The following is a 19,727-nucleotide window of genomic DNA, read 5'->3' as shown; positions in this document are numbered from 1 at the left end:
TCGGTGAGTGTTTCTGTGAGTGTGTGTTCATGTGTGGTAGGTGGGTGACCTCTCGCCGTGTTTCATGTGTCTTACTAAATGAAAAAAAAAAATACCGATTAAGAAAGGCGACAAACAAACATATAAGAATGCAGATACCTCTCCATCAGGTAGTTATTATATATATTTTTCCCCCCTTTTTTGTGCTTTTTCTGTCCTTGTTCTTCTTTTCCCCTTTTTTTCATTAAAACCATAATTTTTTTTTATCATTGTACACCTTCTCTCTCCTTGGTATCTGAAGTTTTACTGAATTAGGGTGGAATACAGCAAAACAACAAGAAGAAAATAACAAGAACAGAAAAAAAAAATAATATTGACAGCAATAAGAGATGACGTCTCGGTGGCTTCCAGATTATGTTATTCACCATGGGAAGGAAGGCACTAGCTACAGTTCAACCAGGGGGAAGTTATCCAATCCATACGATTTGGTAACAGAAGATGCAGTTATCACTTCTTATGTACGTAAAAGCCGCACTCTGTCAGAAGTTCTCGCTGTCTGCAACAGGATCCCAAAGAAATTCCGGGGTTTTGAAAAAGATATACCATCAGAATTTGTCCTAAAATCTTCTTTGACACAATTGGGAGTAAATGCTGAAGATATTAATATTGACCTTGATAAAGATTCCTTGCGGGCTGAAATACGTCTTAAACTTGTGGCACTCTCGCCCCTCGCTGTGCTACTTCTGGATTATGTTGGGGAGGGAGCCTACATTGGGAAACTCTTCGCAATCGAAACAGTTCGTAAGGTACGTAAGGTAGACTATATAAACCGTTTGTTGGAATCATTAAATCAAGAGGGAGAACAATTGCTTACCTACGGTAATACCTCAAAGCCAAACTGGGAACTAAAAATTATTGATGGACGTGTGGTTGCATTCCTACCTATTTTGTTGGGAACCGTGACGTACAGTGGTGAGATACATGGACTTCTCCCTACAATTGGTTTGGCACTTAAAAAACGTACAAAATATAAGGATCTTCTTCGTCTTCACCAAGAATTTAATGAAGATTACACCCGTATTGCACCACCTAATGGTATTTTAATTGTTCGTGGTTATGCTATGCACCTTAGGACATTATTTGGTCGTGTGGTAGATGAGCTTCTTCCAGCAGGTTTAAAATCAATGAGTTCTCGTTTGATTGAACCTGATTCGAATTCTACCCGTAAAATGCGAGAACGGACATTTGTTTTCTATGGTAATTCTACAGAAGAACTTACTCATATTCCTATTGAGTTTTTTACTCTGGAATCATATCGTGAGCATGTACCTTTTACACTACGCAAGACCCTTTCACAGCGATGCGGAACTAAAGCTGATGTTCTCCGGGTTTTTCGAACAGCTCCAGAAGGTAATTTTTGTTGCTGTACATATATCAGTAAGGGTGGACAATTTAATGAGTTAACCCCAGAAGATTGGGTAATAGCTGATCCAAAGCCCATGCCTTTTGTTGGTTACACTGATCCAGAGAAACAACAGGAACTTGCTCAACAAGCTGTATATCAAGAATGTGAATACGGTATTCTCTCCGCCATTGCAACAGGTGATATAACAAGTGAGGGAGTTTTACTAACTCGTTACTTTCCTTCTCCATGTTTGAAGTCGCTTATTTTATCTTGTTCTGTGGGTAAAAAGGTACGTGCAATATTTTTTACAAAACCTTCAAGGCACCACGGTGATTTTTTCAGTCAAGATGATAGTGGACTTTTATGTGACTTAAATACATTTGGCATATCAGTTTTTTATGTGGATGAAAGACATGGAGATATATTTCAATTCATACGACGTCGTGATCGTGATTCTGGAGTATTTGTACCGTTGGAAAGGCGACAAGAATACATAATTGCTACCTTTTTTGGAGTGTATGGTTCTAATTTGGTGGAGGGAGACTTTGAGGCTGAACTAATGTACCTACTAAACGGCATCCAACGTCTTAAAGCAACCTGTGACCATCCTTTATTAAATCCAAGCAAAGCACTTGCACTTGTTACTGGGGGTGGACCTGGTGCGATGGAAGTGGGGAATCGAGTAGCCAGATTACTTGGTATATTATCATGTGGTTTGTTCGTCGATTTTGGTTCCCTCTCGCAAAAACCTGGTGCGACTATAAATGAACAAAAGAAAAATCCATATGTTGAAGCCTTCATGACCTATCGCGCAGACAAGTTGGTAGAACGACAGTCCGACTTTAACTTGGATTTCCCTATATTCCTAACAGGAGGTATCGGTACCGACTTTGAGTACGCACTTGAAGAGGTTCGTCGTAAGGTGGGTTCTGTGGCACCAAATCCGGTTCTTCTCTTTGGTACAGTAAATCATTACACAAACAAAATCACAAAACGTTATCAGGAAAATCTTAAGAATGGAACCATCAAGGGATCAGAATGGATCTCTACCATTCCATGGCTTGTGACGTCAGGTAAAGAGGCGTTGGAGGTCTACAAACGATTCTTTAGTGGTCGACTTCCAGTGGGCCCAGGACACCCTGCAAACGACCGGGGCTTTGTAGTTGCATCAGAATATTTTGCAAGTGATCCGACGTAAATGCATTCTGTAAATGGGGTTTCTCCCATCGTCTAAATACTGAATGTACCTTTTTTTTTTTCGGAAAAAATGCTAAAAGTGGTTTTTTCTGTGTTTTCTTTTTCCTGCTTTCATGATACCTGCTCTTTTTTTGATTTTCTTTGCCGCTCAGGGGTGGTGCTAAAGAAAAAAGATTGTTTTTTTTTTTTAAAAAATTCCCTTTCTTTTTGTTTTTTTCTTGCCTTGATCGTCTTTGTTGCAGCTAATTTTTACTAGGACTCCTTGCCCCGCTACTAACGCTCTTGTTTTTTTTGTTTTTTTCTTTTCTTTTGCTGGAATGATTAGAAACATATTCTTTCTCTTTTGCTTGTGTAATTCATTGGATCGTTTACATAGATAAATTGATTTCTGTTTTTGAAAAAGTATTTCCCTTTCTCTTCTTAATGTGGAGGCTTCGTGGGTGGATTCTTATGGGTTTCCTCTCTATGGTTCTCTTCATCGTTGTGGATGTTCCGGCAGCGTATCAACAAGACGCGAACCGTCGACGCATTTTCGTGGCTGTAATGGCACCTGTGGTGTGGGTGATTTATCTCACTGTGTTTTACTTGTGGCTGTACCGACCTCTGCGCCGTAGTATGGAAATGTATAAACAAGGATTTAGTCACAATGACGGGGTACCCGGTAAGAATGCATTTCTATGGCTCAAGGAACAGAAAAAACTAAACGACGTTCTTGAGCATCTTAGAGAAGATACAGAGGGCATAAAGCGCATGATGAGTAGATGGGAGTCCAGTTCCCACAATGATTGGATTTCAGCACCTTCTGCTGGTTATGGAGTTGTGGATCCCCCTTCTTTGGGTAGTGTGGAACCTACCGAACTAAATGCCATGTGATATGGGATGTAATTGCCCCATCAGTTTCTGTATATATATATATATATAAGTGTTGCAGTTGCTATCGCTATTTTTTTTTTCCCTCCCCCTTTTAGTGATGACCTAATAATAGTAGCTGTAGTGATGAATATATAAAATTTTTTTATTTTTATTTTTTGCTCCGTTCGTTTGGGTTGGGTGTCAAATTTCTCTTTTTTTTTCTCTTCTTTATTGGGTTTTCAGAGTAATAACAAAAATAAGGAAAGCAAAAGCAAAAGAAAAAAAAGGAAACAACAACAACAACAACAACTTGAAATTAGCAAGGAGCTAAGAAAAAAGCAAAAACGAGTAGGCTACAAAAAACAACAACAACAACAACAACAACAAAAAACAACGGACGAGGAAATAAAAGAAAATTGAAGGAAAGTAAAAGGGTGAAAGAGGAATGCACTATTACGTGGTGGTACTACTGTTAGGCATCGCAGGTATATTATGTACCGGCACTCTTCATGCCCACGCCTTCGCCTTTGATCTACCCGCCAATAAACATCGCTGTTTCGTAGAGGAGGTCCCTACGGATACGGAGTTGCGCGTGACATATGCTGCGCTGCCGGGGTATGCGCAGTTTCTGGATGTCACGGTGACTGCTCCAGACGAAAATGTGCTCTTTTCAGCTACTGCACAAGATCGTGGGGAATTGCATGAGTATGTCTCTGAAGGTGGAGATTTTACAATTTGTTTTCACTCGCGTCTGGCGCAGGGCGCAAAACAATCGGGTGGAATGAAGCGCACCATTAGTGTGGATATACGCGTTGGAGGGGAGATAAATGACTACTCTGAGTTAGCTACAAAGGAAAAACTTCGTCCTATCGAAGTAGAGTTACGTGTGCTGGAAGATGCAGTTCGCTCTATTCACTCAGAGTACTTGTATTTTAAGGAAAAAGAAGCGGAAATGCGCAATGCGAATGAGGCCATGACGTTTAAAGTCACATTATTCACTGGAGTTATCATTGTCGTATTCGTTGTTTTCTCGGCTTGGGAGTTGCGACACCTGAAGTCATACTTCAGGAAGAAGCGGCTTATTGATTAAAAATTGTCATAGTAGACGTTGTGCGCGGCGATTGAGTATTTGGAGTTTTGTTGAGTGAGGTACAAAAACAGAGAGGGGTTGAACACTATTTGTTTACAATTCTCACCTTGACTATTCCACATCATTTTGCGAGAAAGAAAAAAAAAAGAAAAGAAACCTTACTGAGAAAAATCAATATTTTCGCTTTTTTAAAAAAAAGTATCATTTTGGTACTAGTGCGTTTTTTTTTTCCTCATTTGTCTCTCTTTTGGTATGTTTGTTTTTTTACCGTACATCTAATTTGTTTTCTCTTTTACCTTTTGCTCGTTTTTTTTTTCCTCACTATCCCTGTAGAAGTTCTTCGCTAGACGTAACGTCAAAGCTAAGCATAAGAAAGAGTATACAGTAGTTGATAAAGTTTTTGTATATACTTGTTTTTTATATTTTTTCATATATACGACTCTCGAGAGGGGGCGAAGAAGTTTAATGGCCACACTGCTCGGAACAGAAACCGCCGCTCAGCTCGCGAAAATACACCGCGTGGCCAAGGCACTCAGCGAAGCTTCGATTGCCTCTCGCGCCTTCTATTCCCTTGATAGTGGTAAACTGAGAATATCAGACCAGTCACCTCATGATACTTTGACTGTTCTGGTAGATCTCGGAAACAAACTTGCTACATCTGCAGAGATGCTTGCGAACGCTGTTGAAACCCAATTAGCTGAGTTTTTTAACTACATGAGAAGTAAAGAAGCAGCTTCTATAGTGGGACTACTAGAAAAACGTAGTATTGTACCACTGGATTTCAAACTAGTAAGTAAAGATGAAAGACCATCGTACACTCATTCTCCCGCTGCAACACTGCAAAGTACATTCGGTACAACAACTGGTAGTAAGATGCCACAAAATGCACCTTTAGCGCTTCGCCGTTACGACCAACGAGGAGCAGCCACGACACTTCAGACATGCCTTTATGTTATGATGGAATCAGTTCTTACACGCATTAACGCCAGTCGCGCCGCCGTGTATCTTGGAAACGACACTGAAAGACCTTCAGTACTGAGACGTGTAGCAGATATTCACGGTGATGAAAATCTACCCACTGAGGTCAGTTATGCGAATACCAGTACACTTATTACTGTTGTTCAAGACAGTCTGGCTGTAAATTTTGATACCACCCAAACGCCTAATTCCACACATGTAAAAAAACCTCGTAGACGACCCTATGAAGGCAGTATACGTCACCCTTTGCATGTTCGAAGTGGAGTCGTACTTCCTATTGGTAACTATGGTTGTGTGATAGTAGCGGATAAGCCTGTTGGGGTACCACAGACGTTTACACCTTTTGATGAACACCACGTTTGGGCTTTGGCAACGTTATGCGAGGGTATATTCGCACGATACCCACGCAATCTCTTAGTAGAAATGTCATGGTGCCCTTCATTGAAACTTCTACAGCAAAGTTCCATCATGCCATCAATCGCGATATCAGAGAAAGAAGAAAAGTCAGCAGTAACAGGGTCAATGTTGGAAACATCGGTACCTCTCCTAGAATCACTTCCCTCCGTACCTAAAAAATTAACAATGTTACGAGTAAGAGGGGAAAAAATAGGGATAATAAAAGATATGAAAGGATTACCACGAACACATTTAACCCACGATGGTCTCTTTCAAGAAGCTGGTGCGTATATACGTAACATAGAAATGCTCTGGAAGGAATCTCTTCGCGAAGTCAATAACCTTCGACTAGCCGTTCATAAATGTATTGGGGAAATAGAAGAAAAGAAATCCAAGATCACAACCCTTGAGGCCGAAGTGCGCCGCCTAAACACTCATACAGCTGCCTCCAGAACCAGTACAAATTATACCTAAAAATTGAAACATGTACAATACCTCATTTCCTTCATTACTGTTTTTCATAATATATATATATATATATATATATATATATATATTTATTTATTTATATTGCAAAGTTTACACAAAACAGGGAAACTAGAAAATCAGTTTCCTTTATGAACAGTAGATATTATCCTGGAGTTAATTCCCTCAATTTTCTTTTTCCTACAAAAAATAATCTTTTTTTAAATTATTTTTCCTCACTTCTCCCTTTCTTTGTTTCTCTCGGTCGCTTTCCTCATTTTTTTTTTTGGCAGGATCCTCCTTAACAGCATGCCATTCGTCAAGGTTGTGAAGAACAAGGCTTACTTCAAGCGCTACCAGGTGAAGTATCGCCGTCGTCGTGAGGGCAAGACGGACTACCATGCGCGACGCCAGATGGTGTTGCAGGACAAGACCAAGTTCGGCACCCCCAAGTACCGTCTTGTGGTCCGCATCACAAACCGTGACGTTATTGCACAGATTGTTCACGCAAAGGTTGTTGGTGACGAGGTGGTGATGGCTGCGTACTCGCACGAGCTGCCCCTGTTCGGAATTGAGCATGGTCTGACAAACTACGCTGCGGCGTACGCGACTGGCCTGCTTGTGGCGCGCCGTATGCTGACAAAGCTCGGACTGGCAGACAAGTTTGAGGGCACGAAGGAGGCGGACGGTTCGTACGCGGCTGTGCGCACGAAGCGTGACTCACAGGACGACGATGAGTCGCGCTTCCCCTTCAAGGCGATCCTTGATGTTGGTCTCGCACGCACGACCACCGGCGCCCGCGTGTTCGGTGTGTTGAAGGGTGCCGTCGACGGTGGTCTTGCCGTGCCGCATCGCCAGAACCGCTTCCCCGGCTACAACAAGGAGAAGGACACGCTGAACGCCAAGGTGCACCGCGACCGCATCTTTGGCAAGCACGTTGCCGAGTACCTGAAGCAGGTGCGTGAGGAGGCGAGCTCGAACCCTGACGAGAGGACAAACCAGTTCTGTAAGTACATTGCGTCAAAGGTTGCTCCTGATACGTTGGAGAGCATGTATAAGAAGGCACACGCCGCCATTCGTGCTGATCCCATGAAGAAGCGGGCGAAGAAGGAGCGCAAGGCGGGGGTGGCGCCAAAGAAGTACAACACAGTAAAAAAGACTGGTGCCGAGAAGAAGGCCGCCGCCAAGGCGAAGATTGCTGCAGTGGTCGAGAGGATTCGTGCCCGCGCGTAGGGTCGCATAGCTGTTGGACAGCTGGAACCCATATAGTTGTTTATTCATTTTCTCTTTTCTTGTGAGGTAATTATTAACATAAGGTGTTACCGTATCCCGACTGGCCATTGGTGTCAGCATCGTGACGTTCTCCTGTTTCCGTGTTTTCTGTGTTTCCTTGTCTTTCTTGTACTGACTGTTTCTGCACATCTTTTCTTTCTTTCTTTGTTTATTATTACCCCTACTTGTGCTGTGGGTGCAGCACTCCAAGTGAGAATGCCATTCGTCAAGGTTGTGAAGAACAAGGCTTACTTCAAGCGCTACCAGGTGAAGTATCGCCGTCGTCGTGAGGGCAAGACGGACTACCATGCGCGACGCCAGATGGTGTTGCAGGACAAGACCAAGTTCGGCACCCCCAAGTACCGTCTTGTGGTCCGCATCACAAACCGTGACGTTATTGCACAGATTGTTCACGCAAAGGTTGTTGGTGACGAGGTGGTGATGGCTGCGTACTCGCACGAGCTGCCCCTGTTCGGAATTGAGCATGGTCTGACAAACTACGCTGCGGCGTACGCGACTGGCCTGCTTGTGGCGCGCCGTATGCTGACAAAGCTCGGACTGGCAGACAAGTTTGAGGGCACGAAGGAGGCGGACGGTTCGTACGCGGCTGTGCGCACGAAGCGTGACTCACAGGACGACGATGAGTCGCGCTTCCCCTTCAAGGCGATCCTTGATGTTGGTCTCGCACGCACGACCACCGGCGCCCGCGTGTTCGGTGTGTTGAAGGGTGCCGTCGACGGTGGTCTTGCCGTGCCGCATCGCCAGAACCGCTTCCCCGGCTACAACAAGGAGAAGGACACGCTGAACGCCAAGGTGCACCGCGACCGCATCTTTGGCAAGCACGTTGCCGAGTACCTGAAGCAGGTGCGTGAGGAGGCGAGCTCGAACCCTGACGAGAGGACAAACCAGTTCTGTAAGTACATTGCGTCAAAGGTTGCTCCTGATACGTTGGAGAGCATGTATAAGAAGGCACACGCCGCCATTCGTGCTGATCCCATGAAGAAGCGGGCGAAGAAGGAGCGCAAGGCGGGGGTGGCGCCAAAGAAGTACAACACAGTAAAAAAGACTGGTGCCGAGAAGAAGGCCGCCGCCAAGGCGAAGATTGCTGCAGTGGTCGAGAGGATTCGTGCCCGCGCGTAATTCTTTGGCGTCTGAGGACATTCTTGGAGAAGCGATTATCATTTTTTCTTAGGTTTTTCTTTTTTTAAAAATAATTTGTCCTTTTCTTAAGGGTTTTTTTTTATGATCCTGTCTATTATTTTTTTTTATTTTATTTTGTTTTTTCTTTGGTGGTGATGCGGATTTCATATTCTTTTCTTCCTTTCTTCTTTTTTTCTTTGTTCTATTTATTTTTAGAAGGGTTCCGCGAAGATGGGAGCGTTTATGTACTTGAACGAGCTGTGGAAGAAGAAGTCTTCCGATGTGATGCGCTTCATCCAGCGTGTGCGCGCATGGGAGTTCCGTCACCAACACACTATCGTGCGTCTGCGTCGTCCCACGCGCCCCGAGAAGGCCCGCATGGTTGGCTACAAGACAAAGCAGGGATACACAGTGTTCCGTGTGCGTGTGCGCCGTGGTGGTCGCAAGCGCCCCGTTCACAAGGGTATCACGTACGGTAAGCCAAAGACCAGTGGTGTGTTGGGTATGAAGCTTAACAAGAACAACCGCGCTATTGCTGAGCAGCGTCTTGGCAAGAAGTACGGCAACCTGCGTGTGTTGAACTCCTACTGGGTGAATGCCGACTCTACCTTCCTCTGGTATGAGGTGGTTGCTGTGGACCCAATGCACCGTGCTATCCGCCGCGATCCACGCATCAACTGGATCGTGAACGCCGTGCACAAGCACCGTGAACAGCGTGGCCTCACATCTGCGGGCCGCAAGCACCGTGGTCTGCGTCACAAGGGCCACAAGGCATCGAAGCTGCGCCCATCGTGCCGCGCTGCATGGCGCCGCAACAACCGCATGGTGTTCCTGCGCAAGCGTTAAGGAACTCAAGCTCGTGTTTCGCGTTTTCCTTTCCAGTGTTTTTTCATTCATTTTATTTTTATTCTAAAATCATATTATTTGGACTCTCCTTTTTTTTAACGAAAAATTGCACGAGTGGTTTTCTGATTTTATGTGTTTCTATATGCACCCATGTGAAATTTGGAAATGTGTCTGTTTTTTTTTTCTTCTTTCCTCCTTTACTAATTATTAGCGCACTCTGACAATGGCTCCAAAGGCAGAGGCTCCCGCTCCGCGAACGGGCATTATTGCTGGCTTCAACAAGGGCCACAAGACCACCCGCCGCGCCCGCGTCCCTTCCTCCAACGACCGCTACGCTCTGCCGCACAAGAAGTTGCGTGCTGTGAAGGCTATCATCACAGACCTCGTCGGTCTGTCCCCCATGGAAAAGCGCGTTCAGGAGCTGCTCCGTGTTGGCAAGGATAAGCGCGCGCTCAAGTTCTGTAAGAAGCGTCTTGGTAACTTCAAGGCGGCCAAGAAGAGACGCGCAAAGATGGAGGAGGCCCTTCGCCACCAGACCAAGAAGAAGTGAGGTAACGAATGCAATTGTTTTCTTTCATTTCTTTAATTATTTTTTCTTGTCTTTTTTTTTCTGCTCTAGAGTTGGGTTTCTTCTGGAGTAGTTGTCTCTGTGTATGTTGTTTTTTCTGATGTGCTGTTCTCCAGTAATGCCGCTCTCTCTCTTTCTTTTTTTTTCATTCTATAGTTCTGACGGAGGAAAAAAAAATATATGAAGTATGAAATATGGTGGATGAAATTATGGGGGTAGAGGTGGGGGCATCTCTACCTTTCCTTTCTCGGTTATTTTCAGTATGAAGGGCTCATTTCTGCATCTGTATTGGTAGTGATATATATGCGTGTTTTTCTCAAAGAAAAACATTGTACGAGAATTTGTCGCAAGTCATGAAGCAAGGCCGGGAACCATGATCTTTTGAGTAGAGTTACTCTGGACAGATAACATATGCTACCTAATTTTTTTTTTCCTTTCTGGACATAATACTGTGCTACTGCGAGAAGGAATAACTGCAGGATTTGCTCTCATGTTCCTTTACGAGGCTTCAAGGATAACATGCACGGCGGTGGTTTGTTACCTCACCTGTGCTCAGTTTAAAGCCACTTCATTTGTAGTGTTTGAAATGACATATACATCTGTTTTCTCTATTGGGATCCCGTGGGTGGGCGTATACATATATATGTGTATGTCTCTGCATCTGATGCAGAATCACCAACTGTGATGGTGGGACACATAGCAATAGGAGTTTCTTCTTTTTGATGAGTTTTCTGGAGTAAGGGTAGCTGAGGCAAAAGGGACACACGATACTGCTGCTATATTTACACTGCAGGATCTCGCAAGCCATGTTTCCTTCGTATAGGAGGTTTCTGCTGTGATGTATAAAGAAGTGCCCTTGAGGGTAAATTATTCTTTAATGACTATAATAAATGAACAATTCCTGCCTCGTTAACCCTCTCGAGTAGCGGAAGGCGCCGGTAAGTTTCAGAGTGGCAGTAATATTAGTGGTAATACTAGTTCTGCAAGGGAGATAGATTCAGGTCCTAGTGATGTCCATTCCCATACGGATATCTCCTTTCCCTCCCTCCCTTCCCTCTCCCCATCTCTTTCTCTCTCTCTCTCTCTCTCCCACTCCACATTACATTGCATTACATTACATACATGTACACACATAAATACAGACAGACACACCTATTCCTCTCACCTCTTTGCTCTCAGGTTGTGCAGGTAGATGGGATGTGAGTCATGCGATGGGGGCGGTTGCCGTCATTGTTGCTGCACTCAGTGCGGTACAACCGTAGAGAACGATAACATTAGGCTATTTCGGTGCACGCAGTGTCGTTCCCCAACACATGCGGCTTGTGCCTCATTAGAAGAGCAACCCCTGTTTCCGCAGTTCTTTTGTTCTACAGTATGCCGCTTTGGTATAACACTAAATCGCAACTCCACTTTTGATGTCCCACTGAGCGCTCGCTTGGAGGTAAAATGCGATCGACTATGGCAAGAGATGTCTGCAGCAGATGCGACTTCGTACTGCCGTCTACGTCACCGAATGTGGACGGAGTACTTTGAGCGGGAGAAACACCTGTTACCAATGGTGCCGCGATACTGCGACTTCCCAGGTGATGTACGCTCGCGATTGGTCGAATTGCTCTCACCGGAGGGACAAGCCGATTTGCTCTGCACACTACACCCACTGGACCACCCCGTCGGTTCCGTTGTTGCACTTCCGGCGCAGCGCGTCTGGCAGACACCGCGGGTGCGGCCCGGCAGCAGCAGCAGTTATGTGGCGGAGGCGGCGGAGCGGTTGTGCGGCAAACCGGGAGGACTGGCGGCAGCACGACAGCGTAGTGGTACCCCACGTGTTGGGCAGAAGCGAGGGAGAAGCTAGGCAGGGGAACTCTGTGAATGTGCAGGGTGCATGAAAAAGAAAGGAAGAAAATGCTGAGAGAGAGAGAGAGAGAGAGAGGGAAAGAAAGAGAAAGAAAAAGAGAGCTGGATGATATGGATTTTGTTGTTGTTCTTTTTTTTATTTTTATTTCTGCATATTGTGTACCTTCTGAACCTTTCATTTCTCTTTTTTTTTCTTTTTTTTTTAATTTGCTTGAGAGGGCGTCGCTTCATACAAAATGGAGTGTTGTGTGCACTCCCCTTGCGGTCGTTACTTTGTCAGGTACAAGTGTGATGCAGAGTCTATGTGCATAGATGTGATACCAAAGGTATCTGCCTTTGAGCCTTCCCCAAGCGCTCACTACGTTGCTTTGCTGCGTGATAGTCACGTTGTGGAAATCACAACAGCGGCAGGTGTACGGAAGGAGTTCTCTGGTTTTGCCGATATGACATATAATGCCTTGATTGGACGTTCCCCTTGTGTCAGGTTCTTTATTGAGACATGTGAGGAGATGAGGAGTCGTATAACGGCAGAAGTGGCTCAGCGTGGCCGTGGGCTTTCTGACAGTTGCAACGATGACAGTGAAACCAGTCAACTTTCTGAGTCATCTCGTACGCAACGTTTTTTTACTTTAGACTACGACGTGGATTTTACGCGGGCCGTATTCCCTGTGCCTCTTGTACACATGAAAGCAGAAGGGGAACCAGTAGCAGCAGCAGCAACACCATTGACAGCAGAAGGTACTGGGAACTCGCGGCGCGCAACGGGTGTCCATTATCATCATTATCGTAATCATCATCTTCATAGTCCAGATCAACCGCATCTACATACACAGAGGGCCATGCTAGTGGAAGGTGGAACAAAAAAGAAAGAGCCGGGATGTGACAACAACAAGGTGGACGACAACAATAACATCAAGAATGATAATGATAATGATAACAAGAACATCCATTGCAGCAGTGGCGGCAGCAAAACCATTATCGCGAGACTTCAGGCGGAGAATGAGAAACTTAAACGTGAAAACGAGGCACTGACACTTTTGAGCCGAGAGAAGATGTTGGAGATGCAGCGACTCTGCGAGGACTTTCAGCAACGTGTGGATGGAGCACGTGATGCGGAGCGACTGCAGAAGAAATTGACGGCTCTACGCATTCGATTGCGACAAGCGGAGGAGGAACGTGATGAGGCACATGCCGCCTTTGCACGATTAAAACAGCGAACATTACGTTCATCTTCACAGTGTGAAAGTAATCGCCGTAGCGTCAGAACGCAGCGCCGATCTCGCTTTGACACCCCCTCACCCTCTCACAATCACCGCCGTCAAAAGGAGCGAGAACACGAAGAATTGAAACAACAACAACAACAACAACAAGGTACTCGTGGGTCTACATCGCGTCGACCGGGCGACTCACCAGCACCACGTGGACGCACCGGGGGCCGACCAGAGTTGCGTGTGACATCTCGCGGTCGTTCTGCAAGCGGCAGCGGCTGCAGTATCGGTGGTGTTACAAAGAAAAGATTGTGGGCAGATGGGAGCAGTAGTCGCTGCAGTAGCGTTGCAGGCTCACGCTGCAGCTCACGCAATAGCTGCGAAAGGTTATACCGTACTCCTACTGTTAGTAGTCGCCAGCATGAGCGTAACACACCGCTTTACGTGCCTCGACACGCCGTGTTTAGATAGATATATAGATAGATTAAGAATAGAAAGGAAGAAAGACAGAAAGAAAGAGAGAGAGAGAGAGAGAGAGAGAGAGAGAGAGAGAGAGAGATGATAAATAAATGAAAAAGAAAGCAGAGAAAACAAAAAAAAAAAAAACAGTGAGAAAATAGAATAAAACTGAGAAAAGAGCAGTAAGTGAAGAATCATTATTGGGTTTCTGCATTTTAGAATACACAGGTTTAGATTATTTTTGTTTTTCTATTGCTCTTATTATTATTATTATTATTATTATTATTATTATTATTATTATTATTATTATTACTATTGGTATTATTATTTCCATGGTCACTGTTTTTTTTTTTTGGCACCTTATTTTCAGTTTTTCTTTTTCATTTCTTTCATTCCCTCCACTTCTCGAGAAAAGAGTGCCTTCGATGATGATCCTTTCTTCTGCTACCTGGATGACGGCTTTATTTTCTGTTCATATAGGCATATATGTATATATTTTATTTTCTATTTTTTTTATTCTTCTTTGGGTCTCCAATCCCCTCCTATCGGAGACTGACCGGGAAAAGAAAGAGAAAAGAAGTGGCGTCTAGAAGATGCTGCGTGGGTGCTGTTCTCTGCGTGATATTTACAAAATACCGGGGCGTAAGTCACTTGACGAGATTTGTAAAATGAGTCTACTGGAGGCCACACCCGCTCCACAGGTAGCCACTATCTGGAATGAGCATCACAAACAGTTTGTGCAGTACTGGGGTCGTACTATATCGACAGACGCGTATAGTGCGTTACAACCACGCCTACAAAAGTGCCCGTATTTTGTGATTCCTGTATTTCGTACAAAAGGTCTTTTTAACGTTGTGACAAACTGGGACAGGGATCTTGTAGGTGTGGCGCCCCTGGGTGAGTGGCAGCAAAAGCAGGATCACGCTCAGGTTGATATGACGATTCAATTTTTCACAGAGTTGTCACGCACGAAGCGTCTTGTTTTAGTGCGGTGTGAGATAAAAGATAAAATATTTGTTCGTCAAGACTGTGTGTTCATTACACAGATGCTTCTTAAGTATTATACTATCCCACGTTTGTATGAGACTTGGGTAGAGGTGTTTAACAAGCGCCCACACCAATTTGACTACCATATGTACCTTCGAAACATGAAGGATGAGGCGCAGCGTGATGAGATACGTATTGAAGATAAGAAAACGCAGATGAAACTTGATGCATACGGGCCAGTGATTGACACACCACCTGATGCGGTTGCTCGGCAAATCCTCAGTAGTGTTGACACTGGGCTTATGCAGAACGACAACAAGACGACACCATAGTCTGTGTTTTTTTTTCTTGTTGTTATTGGTGTGATGGTGCAACATGCTTTTTTTTCCCCACATTTTCCCCTCTGGTAAAACAAAAAAACCAGAGGAACATCCCTTTTTATTCTCTGTTTTTTTTTTTGATTCTTTCTACTTCTTGCTTTTCTCTTTGTTTCTTGATCCTTTGACTTTACCCAATACCAAATGGTGTCCTTACCTTTTTAAATAAAAATATCGTAAATGCGCGGTATGGTGCAGAGTGAAAAGATCGTACGTCCAATGCGCTCCATTGTGGTGTTCACCTCCTCTACTACAAGACAGAATACTCCTGAGTGGTAACTGGCACGGAGTATGGGTGAACTCGCAGTTCAGCACGGTTTTTCTGTCGTCACTGGTGGTTAGTGCGGCTCAATGGAGGCCGTTAGCCAAGGCGCCAGGGAGGCCATACAACAAAAACAACACGGACAGAAGGCGGATGCACTACTAGAAGTGATTGGTGTAACAGCCACAGTTGTATTTCCACATCGTGACCCACGAGGCAACAAGTACCTTACACGACAAATAGATGCCAGTAGCATCATGGAAAGAGTCCAGTATCTTATATCCATGTCGCGATATTCGTTGTGTTACCCGGATCATTGGGTTCGTTGAACGAGCTTGTCTTCATCTGGACACTGAGCATGTTGCAGAGAGAAGGGTCCCCCAGGCCTCTCATTATCGCATTCCGTGATCCCTGGGAAAAATGTGTACGTGATATATGCAGTACGCTCGCTGTGGCTGACTCCACGATGCGGTTGCTGCACTTTGTGAGCTCACTTGAAGAGGCAATGGAGCTAATTCTGAAGGATGCTATGAGTCGCTCTTCTTTGTAAAGTGTTGCCTCACGTTTCTTCATGCCAAAGTGAAAAAAAAAAGAAAAGTAAAAAAATGGGAAAAGGGGGGAAAAAGGGAAAAGGAAAAAGGGAAAATGAGCCGTTTGTCATGCGAAACTTCTTAAAAATAGTTAGAGACATATGCCTTTCTTCTCCTTTTTTATTGTTATTTTTTAAATCCTGGGACTACAAGAAAAGTTACCAACTATAAGTGGTCTACAGGAAATATATATATATATATATATATTAATAATTTTTCCTGACTTGATCCTTTTTTTTTCTTTCTCTCACTCTCCCCCCTTTTTTTTTATATCCTTCTCTCTGTTTCTCTTTCTTTGTGTGCTTGCGTATGTATGTATTTATGTATTTCTCATAGAGACGCAGGACCGTCAGAATGAGTCTTGCTAGCGAGATTCAGCACCAGTACGGTGTAGAGTTCCCCTTTCTCGACTGCACGTTCGAAGAGGCGCGACGTGAGGCGCAGCGGAGTGCGATGTATCTCTTGGTGTATCTTCACTGCCCGACGCACGAGGACACACGCACTTTTTTGACTGAGGTGCTCTCAAGCCCGCAGCTGCGTGAGTTGCTCGAGACCCGCTTTGTGCTCTTCGCCGCCTCTGTGGTGGAGGTTGCGGGTCACAAGTTGGAGGTTGAACTGCAGGCAACGACGTTTCCGTTTGTCGCCGTGATGTTGAGGCGCAATACTGTGTTGAAACTCAAAGGACTCTTCTCCGTGGAGGAGCTTCTGCAGAACTTCCAGTTGATGTTTGGCCACTGGGACGGCACCCTGGCGCAGGAGATCAGCGTACGGCAGGACCGCGAAGAGAAGGAACGCGCCCGCCGCGAGGAGGAGCGGCGCACACTCGAGATTGAATCCATAGATCGCGAACGACTGCGGCAGTTCGACGAGCGTGAGCGACTGCGGCGGGCGGCGGCGGAAGAACGGCAACGCGAGCGCGAGGCGATGGAGCAAAAAGGGCGCGAAGCGGAAAGAGCACGCGCGGAGCAGCAACGTCGAGAGGCGGAGCAGCGAGAGCAGCAGGAGCGGGAAGAGGCCCAGCGCCGCGCCAGACGGGAACAATTACATGCAACTGCGCAAGCACGACTACCGGTGGAACCGCCACGTGATGCGGAGGCGTCAACCATAGCGGTCATAAGCCTCAAGTCATTGTGTGGAACACAACATCAACGCTGCTTTTACCGTAGTGACCCACTACAGAGTCTGCATGACTACGCAGTGACACTACAGGATTATGACGGCAGTAATTTTCAGTTGGTAACGGGTTACCCACCATCTGCACTAGACCTTGATAAGAATTTGACATTTGCCGATGTGCCAGCGCTTCTTCCCCGTGCTGTTGTGATGATGCGTAGTATCTAGGGATGTTACTGTCATAGATGACTTTTTTGAGGGTATATATGGTTATCATTACCACTAGTCTTTTTTTTTTTTGCGTTGAGGATGTCGGTATTTTGCCTTTTGGTGAAGCAAGCGGAAAGAAATCAAAAGAGAAAGAAAAGGAAAAAGAAAATGGGGATAATTATGCGCATGAGGAAGAGAGAAATCCATCCCTGTGTGATATAATGAAGAATGAATTTCTTTCAATGTTATTGCTGCTGGTATTTTATATTTTGAACGTATTTGTGTGCGGATGGTCGGACACTACCCGGGGTACTAATACTAGTACTAACATTACTATTAACACCGCCACTTAAAAGAATTCCATGCTGTGAAAGTATGGGTAAAAAAAAAACTCTCCTAAAAACCTTTTTTTTTTTTGCTTCTTTCTTTAATTCCTTTTTTCGAATACACTACCTCAACCACCCCAGCGTCTCTGACTGGGTTGTTGCAACTATGGTGCGTTTTCAGCCCTGGTGCATGGCAGTGCAGACACGGTTCAAGTGGCGTCACAAGGAGACTGACCGCTGGCGTCGTTTGATGGACGCAACCTGCATCCCAATTGATTGGATAGGACAGACACGAGGAGCAACCTTTTCGCAGTACAGTGGTCACTGGACACATTTAATTACGTGTGCCCATGTGATATGTCCGTGGGATTACCCAAATTACTATCCAACAGAGGGACCAACGCGTTTTGTCTCACGTATTACATTAGCAGATACCATGACACAGGCACGTGTCGTTTCCCTTCAGGGAAACGCAGTGTACAAACACTTTACATCAAATCAACATGTGTACGTTCACTCAAATCCTAGACTTGATCTCTGCGTTCTACACCCTGAGCAGAACTTTAAGCGCAGTGGAGAAATGAAAATGCTGTGGATGCAAAATGAAGGTTACGTTGTGCGTCCACGTCTGGAGCTGGTGGAGCCATTATCAGTGGGTGATCATGTGTGGATCTACGGTATGACTGCACATGAATCCCTATTTGACGAGGAAAAAAGTCCCGAACCGCTCATGGTGCCAACGGGCATCCGTGCGAAGGTGCACACGTTAACGCGGGAACACTTTTTCCTCGATACAACATCTATTGAGGGGGTTGATAAAGGTCGTATTGGAATGGGCATGTGCGGTTCTGTTGTAATGCGCAATGGACGCTGCGTTGGTATGCTTACAGCGACAGTACATGAGGAGAGTAAATGTAGGGAGCTTGCTGGTACCGCGATGTGTACATATGCTTCAGACATTTTTGATTTTCTTCTGGAGGTGGAACGGCAGATGAAAGAACCAAACCCACGACTTCACCGCGATGAGACGGTATTCCAGCAGCGACACCGCGAAGATGGTACATATCAGGCACAACAAGAACAAGAACAGGGAAAAGACTGGGAACTTGACCATACCCGGTTAGCGCGCCATATTCCTGTCCCGGTATCAATGTGGCATATGGAAGAAAAGTGGTTGACAGAGGAGGATTATATGACAAGTACTGTCTTTGGCCGTAATGGGGCGTTTAATCAGGAAACACAAGAAAACATGCTAGGCTACGATATGAATTCGGCAAAGTCACATGGTGAACGTCCTGGCGATATCGAAGCTTTTTCCACAGTAACTCAGGATGGCAAACCTGGTATGCAAGGTGAAAGAAAGGACTACAGTCCAACTGGTATTTATGCCGATCATGAGGAATTTAAGACACGCGATGTATGGGACTACAACGTTAGTTCCGAAATGCGCTCACTCTTTGATAGTGCTGTAGATTCAAAAGATGCCTATAGCCTAAACATGATGCGTAAATCACTAGATAACATCCGGGCGCAGCGGGCAATGGATAAGATGAAGGAGACTATATTAAAAAACCCTGGTCGCTCTGATGACCCACTTAACGTAGGAGATATGGGCCGCTACGATGCCACCGGCCCCACTGACTTTAACCCTGACAAGGGTGAAGCAGCAGCAGCAGCGGAAACAGGATCAAGAATGAGAATGGGAGCAAAGTCAGAACGTGAAGAGAGTGAAAAACACTCTGAAACACCTGCGGAGAGGCGGCGGCGGGAAGAGGCCTCCTTTCACGAAGCACTGCGGCGGCGTCATGGACAGAAGGCACGTCCATTTGGTGATGAAGACCTTAGCGGGTTGTGGGAACCACATTAGCGGTACTTAGAGGGAGAAATGGAGTGAAAAGGGATTGATGGGGAAGGTATAAACGGGCATACATTACAGATGTAGAAAGAGAAAGAGAACGAAGGAAAGGGAAAGAAAGAGAAAATGGATTGGGGGAGGAAAGCATATACTTCCCCTATACTAGTAATACCTGACTATCAGGATTTCTTCTGCCATGGTTAGGCCTATTCACTTTTCCCTTGTTTTTTTTTTTCCTATTGTTCCGTTTGACATTCACCCTCTCACTCGTTCCAACCGTCTGACAATAATTGCCTGC

The 19,727-nt window shown here is 45.2% G+C and overlaps 14 protein-coding genes across 14 annotated transcripts; all 14 read left to right on the top strand.

Annotated features, from left to right (window-relative positions):
- Positions 1-368: 368 nt before the first annotated feature.
- LSM04_005647 (uncharacterized protein) lies at positions 369-2,582 on the top strand (the record flags this gene model as incomplete). The annotated part of the gene is made up of 1 exon (XM_067335146.1): positions 369-2,582. The coding sequence occupies one exon, from the start codon at positions 369-371 to the stop codon at positions 2,580-2,582; it is 2,214 nt and encodes a 737-aa protein (XP_067195231.1).
- A 422-nt stretch (positions 2,583-3,004) lies between these two features.
- Positions 3,005-3,454, top strand: LSM04_001349 (uncharacterized protein; the record flags this gene model as incomplete). Its single annotated transcript, XM_067335145.1, has 1 exon — positions 3,005-3,454. The coding sequence occupies one exon, from the start codon at positions 3,005-3,007 to the stop codon at positions 3,452-3,454; it is 450 nt and encodes a 149-aa protein (XP_067194986.1).
- Positions 3,455-3,878: 424 nt separating this feature from the next.
- Positions 3,879-4,523, top strand: LSM04_008597 (GOLD domain; the record flags this gene model as incomplete). Its single annotated transcript, XM_067335144.1, has 1 exon — positions 3,879-4,523. The coding sequence occupies one exon, from the start codon at positions 3,879-3,881 to the stop codon at positions 4,521-4,523; it is 645 nt and encodes a 214-aa protein (XP_067195425.1).
- A 465-nt stretch (positions 4,524-4,988) lies between these two features.
- LSM04_009361 (uncharacterized protein) lies at positions 4,989-6,371 on the top strand (the record flags this gene model as incomplete). Its single annotated transcript, XM_067335143.1, has 1 exon — positions 4,989-6,371. One exon carries the CDS (start codon positions 4,989-4,991, stop codon positions 6,369-6,371), a length of 1,383 nt encoding a protein of 460 aa, XP_067195475.1.
- A 300-nt stretch (positions 6,372-6,671) lies between these two features.
- LSM04_008899 (Ribosomal protein L5 eukaryotic/L18 archaeal) lies at positions 6,672-7,595 on the top strand (the record flags this gene model as incomplete). The annotated part of the gene is made up of 1 exon (XM_067335141.1): positions 6,672-7,595. One exon carries the CDS (start codon positions 6,672-6,674, stop codon positions 7,593-7,595), a length of 924 nt encoding a protein of 307 aa, XP_067195449.1.
- A 255-nt stretch (positions 7,596-7,850) lies between these two features.
- On the top strand, positions 7,851-8,774 carry LSM04_001063 (Ribosomal protein L5 eukaryotic/L18 archaeal; the record flags this gene model as incomplete). The annotated part of the gene is made up of 1 exon (XM_067335140.1): positions 7,851-8,774. One exon carries the CDS (start codon positions 7,851-7,853, stop codon positions 8,772-8,774), a length of 924 nt encoding a protein of 307 aa, XP_067194970.1.
- A 231-nt stretch (positions 8,775-9,005) lies between these two features.
- Positions 9,006-9,620, top strand: LSM04_007719 (Ribosomal protein L15e; the record flags this gene model as incomplete). The annotated part of the gene is made up of 1 exon (XM_067335139.1): positions 9,006-9,620. One exon carries the CDS (start codon positions 9,006-9,008, stop codon positions 9,618-9,620), a length of 615 nt encoding a protein of 204 aa, XP_067195373.1.
- Positions 9,621-9,843: 223 nt separating this feature from the next.
- LSM04_006431 (Ribosomal protein L36e) lies at positions 9,844-10,170 on the top strand (the record flags this gene model as incomplete). Its single annotated transcript, XM_067335138.1, has 1 exon — positions 9,844-10,170. The coding sequence occupies one exon, from the start codon at positions 9,844-9,846 to the stop codon at positions 10,168-10,170; it is 327 nt and encodes a 108-aa protein (XP_067195295.1).
- A 1,210-nt stretch (positions 10,171-11,380) lies between these two features.
- LSM04_007579 (uncharacterized protein) lies at positions 11,381-12,040 on the top strand (the record flags this gene model as incomplete). The annotated part of the gene is made up of 1 exon (XM_067335137.1): positions 11,381-12,040. One exon carries the CDS (start codon positions 11,381-11,383, stop codon positions 12,038-12,040), a length of 660 nt encoding a protein of 219 aa, XP_067195359.1.
- A 238-nt stretch (positions 12,041-12,278) lies between these two features.
- On the top strand, positions 12,279-13,721 carry LSM04_007533 (uncharacterized protein; the record flags this gene model as incomplete). Its single annotated transcript, XM_067335136.1, has 1 exon — positions 12,279-13,721. One exon carries the CDS (start codon positions 12,279-12,281, stop codon positions 13,719-13,721), a length of 1,443 nt encoding a protein of 480 aa, XP_067195353.1.
- Positions 13,722-14,302: 581 nt separating this feature from the next.
- On the top strand, positions 14,303-15,028 carry LSM04_007354 (ATP11; the record flags this gene model as incomplete). Its single annotated transcript, XM_067335135.1, has 1 exon — positions 14,303-15,028. One exon carries the CDS (start codon positions 14,303-14,305, stop codon positions 15,026-15,028), a length of 726 nt encoding a protein of 241 aa, XP_067195350.1.
- A 396-nt stretch (positions 15,029-15,424) lies between these two features.
- LSM04_007729 (uncharacterized protein) lies at positions 15,425-15,885 on the top strand (the record flags this gene model as incomplete). The annotated part of the gene is made up of 2 exons (XM_067335134.1): positions 15,425-15,633; positions 15,693-15,885. 2 exons carry the CDS (start codon positions 15,425-15,427, stop codon positions 15,883-15,885), a joined length of 402 nt encoding a protein of 133 aa, XP_067195375.1.
- A 394-nt stretch (positions 15,886-16,279) lies between these two features.
- LSM04_000744 (UBX domain) lies at positions 16,280-17,266 on the top strand (the record flags this gene model as incomplete). Its single annotated transcript, XM_067335133.1, has 1 exon — positions 16,280-17,266. One exon carries the CDS (start codon positions 16,280-16,282, stop codon positions 17,264-17,266), a length of 987 nt encoding a protein of 328 aa, XP_067194956.1.
- A 474-nt stretch (positions 17,267-17,740) lies between these two features.
- Positions 17,741-19,441, top strand: LSM04_004921 (uncharacterized protein; the record flags this gene model as incomplete). The annotated part of the gene is made up of 1 exon (XM_067335132.1): positions 17,741-19,441. One exon carries the CDS (start codon positions 17,741-17,743, stop codon positions 19,439-19,441), a length of 1,701 nt encoding a protein of 566 aa, XP_067195197.1.
- Positions 19,442-19,727: the final 286 nt, after the last annotated feature.

Source organism: Trypanosoma melophagium (assembly GCF_022059095.1).
Source record: "Trypanosoma melophagium isolate St. Kilda chromosome Unknown ctg1segment0, whole genome shotgun sequence".
Taxonomy (NCBI): Eukaryota; Euglenozoa; class Kinetoplastea; order Trypanosomatida; family Trypanosomatidae; genus Trypanosoma; species Trypanosoma melophagium.
This window is presented reverse-complemented; position numbering and strand designations above follow the sequence as displayed.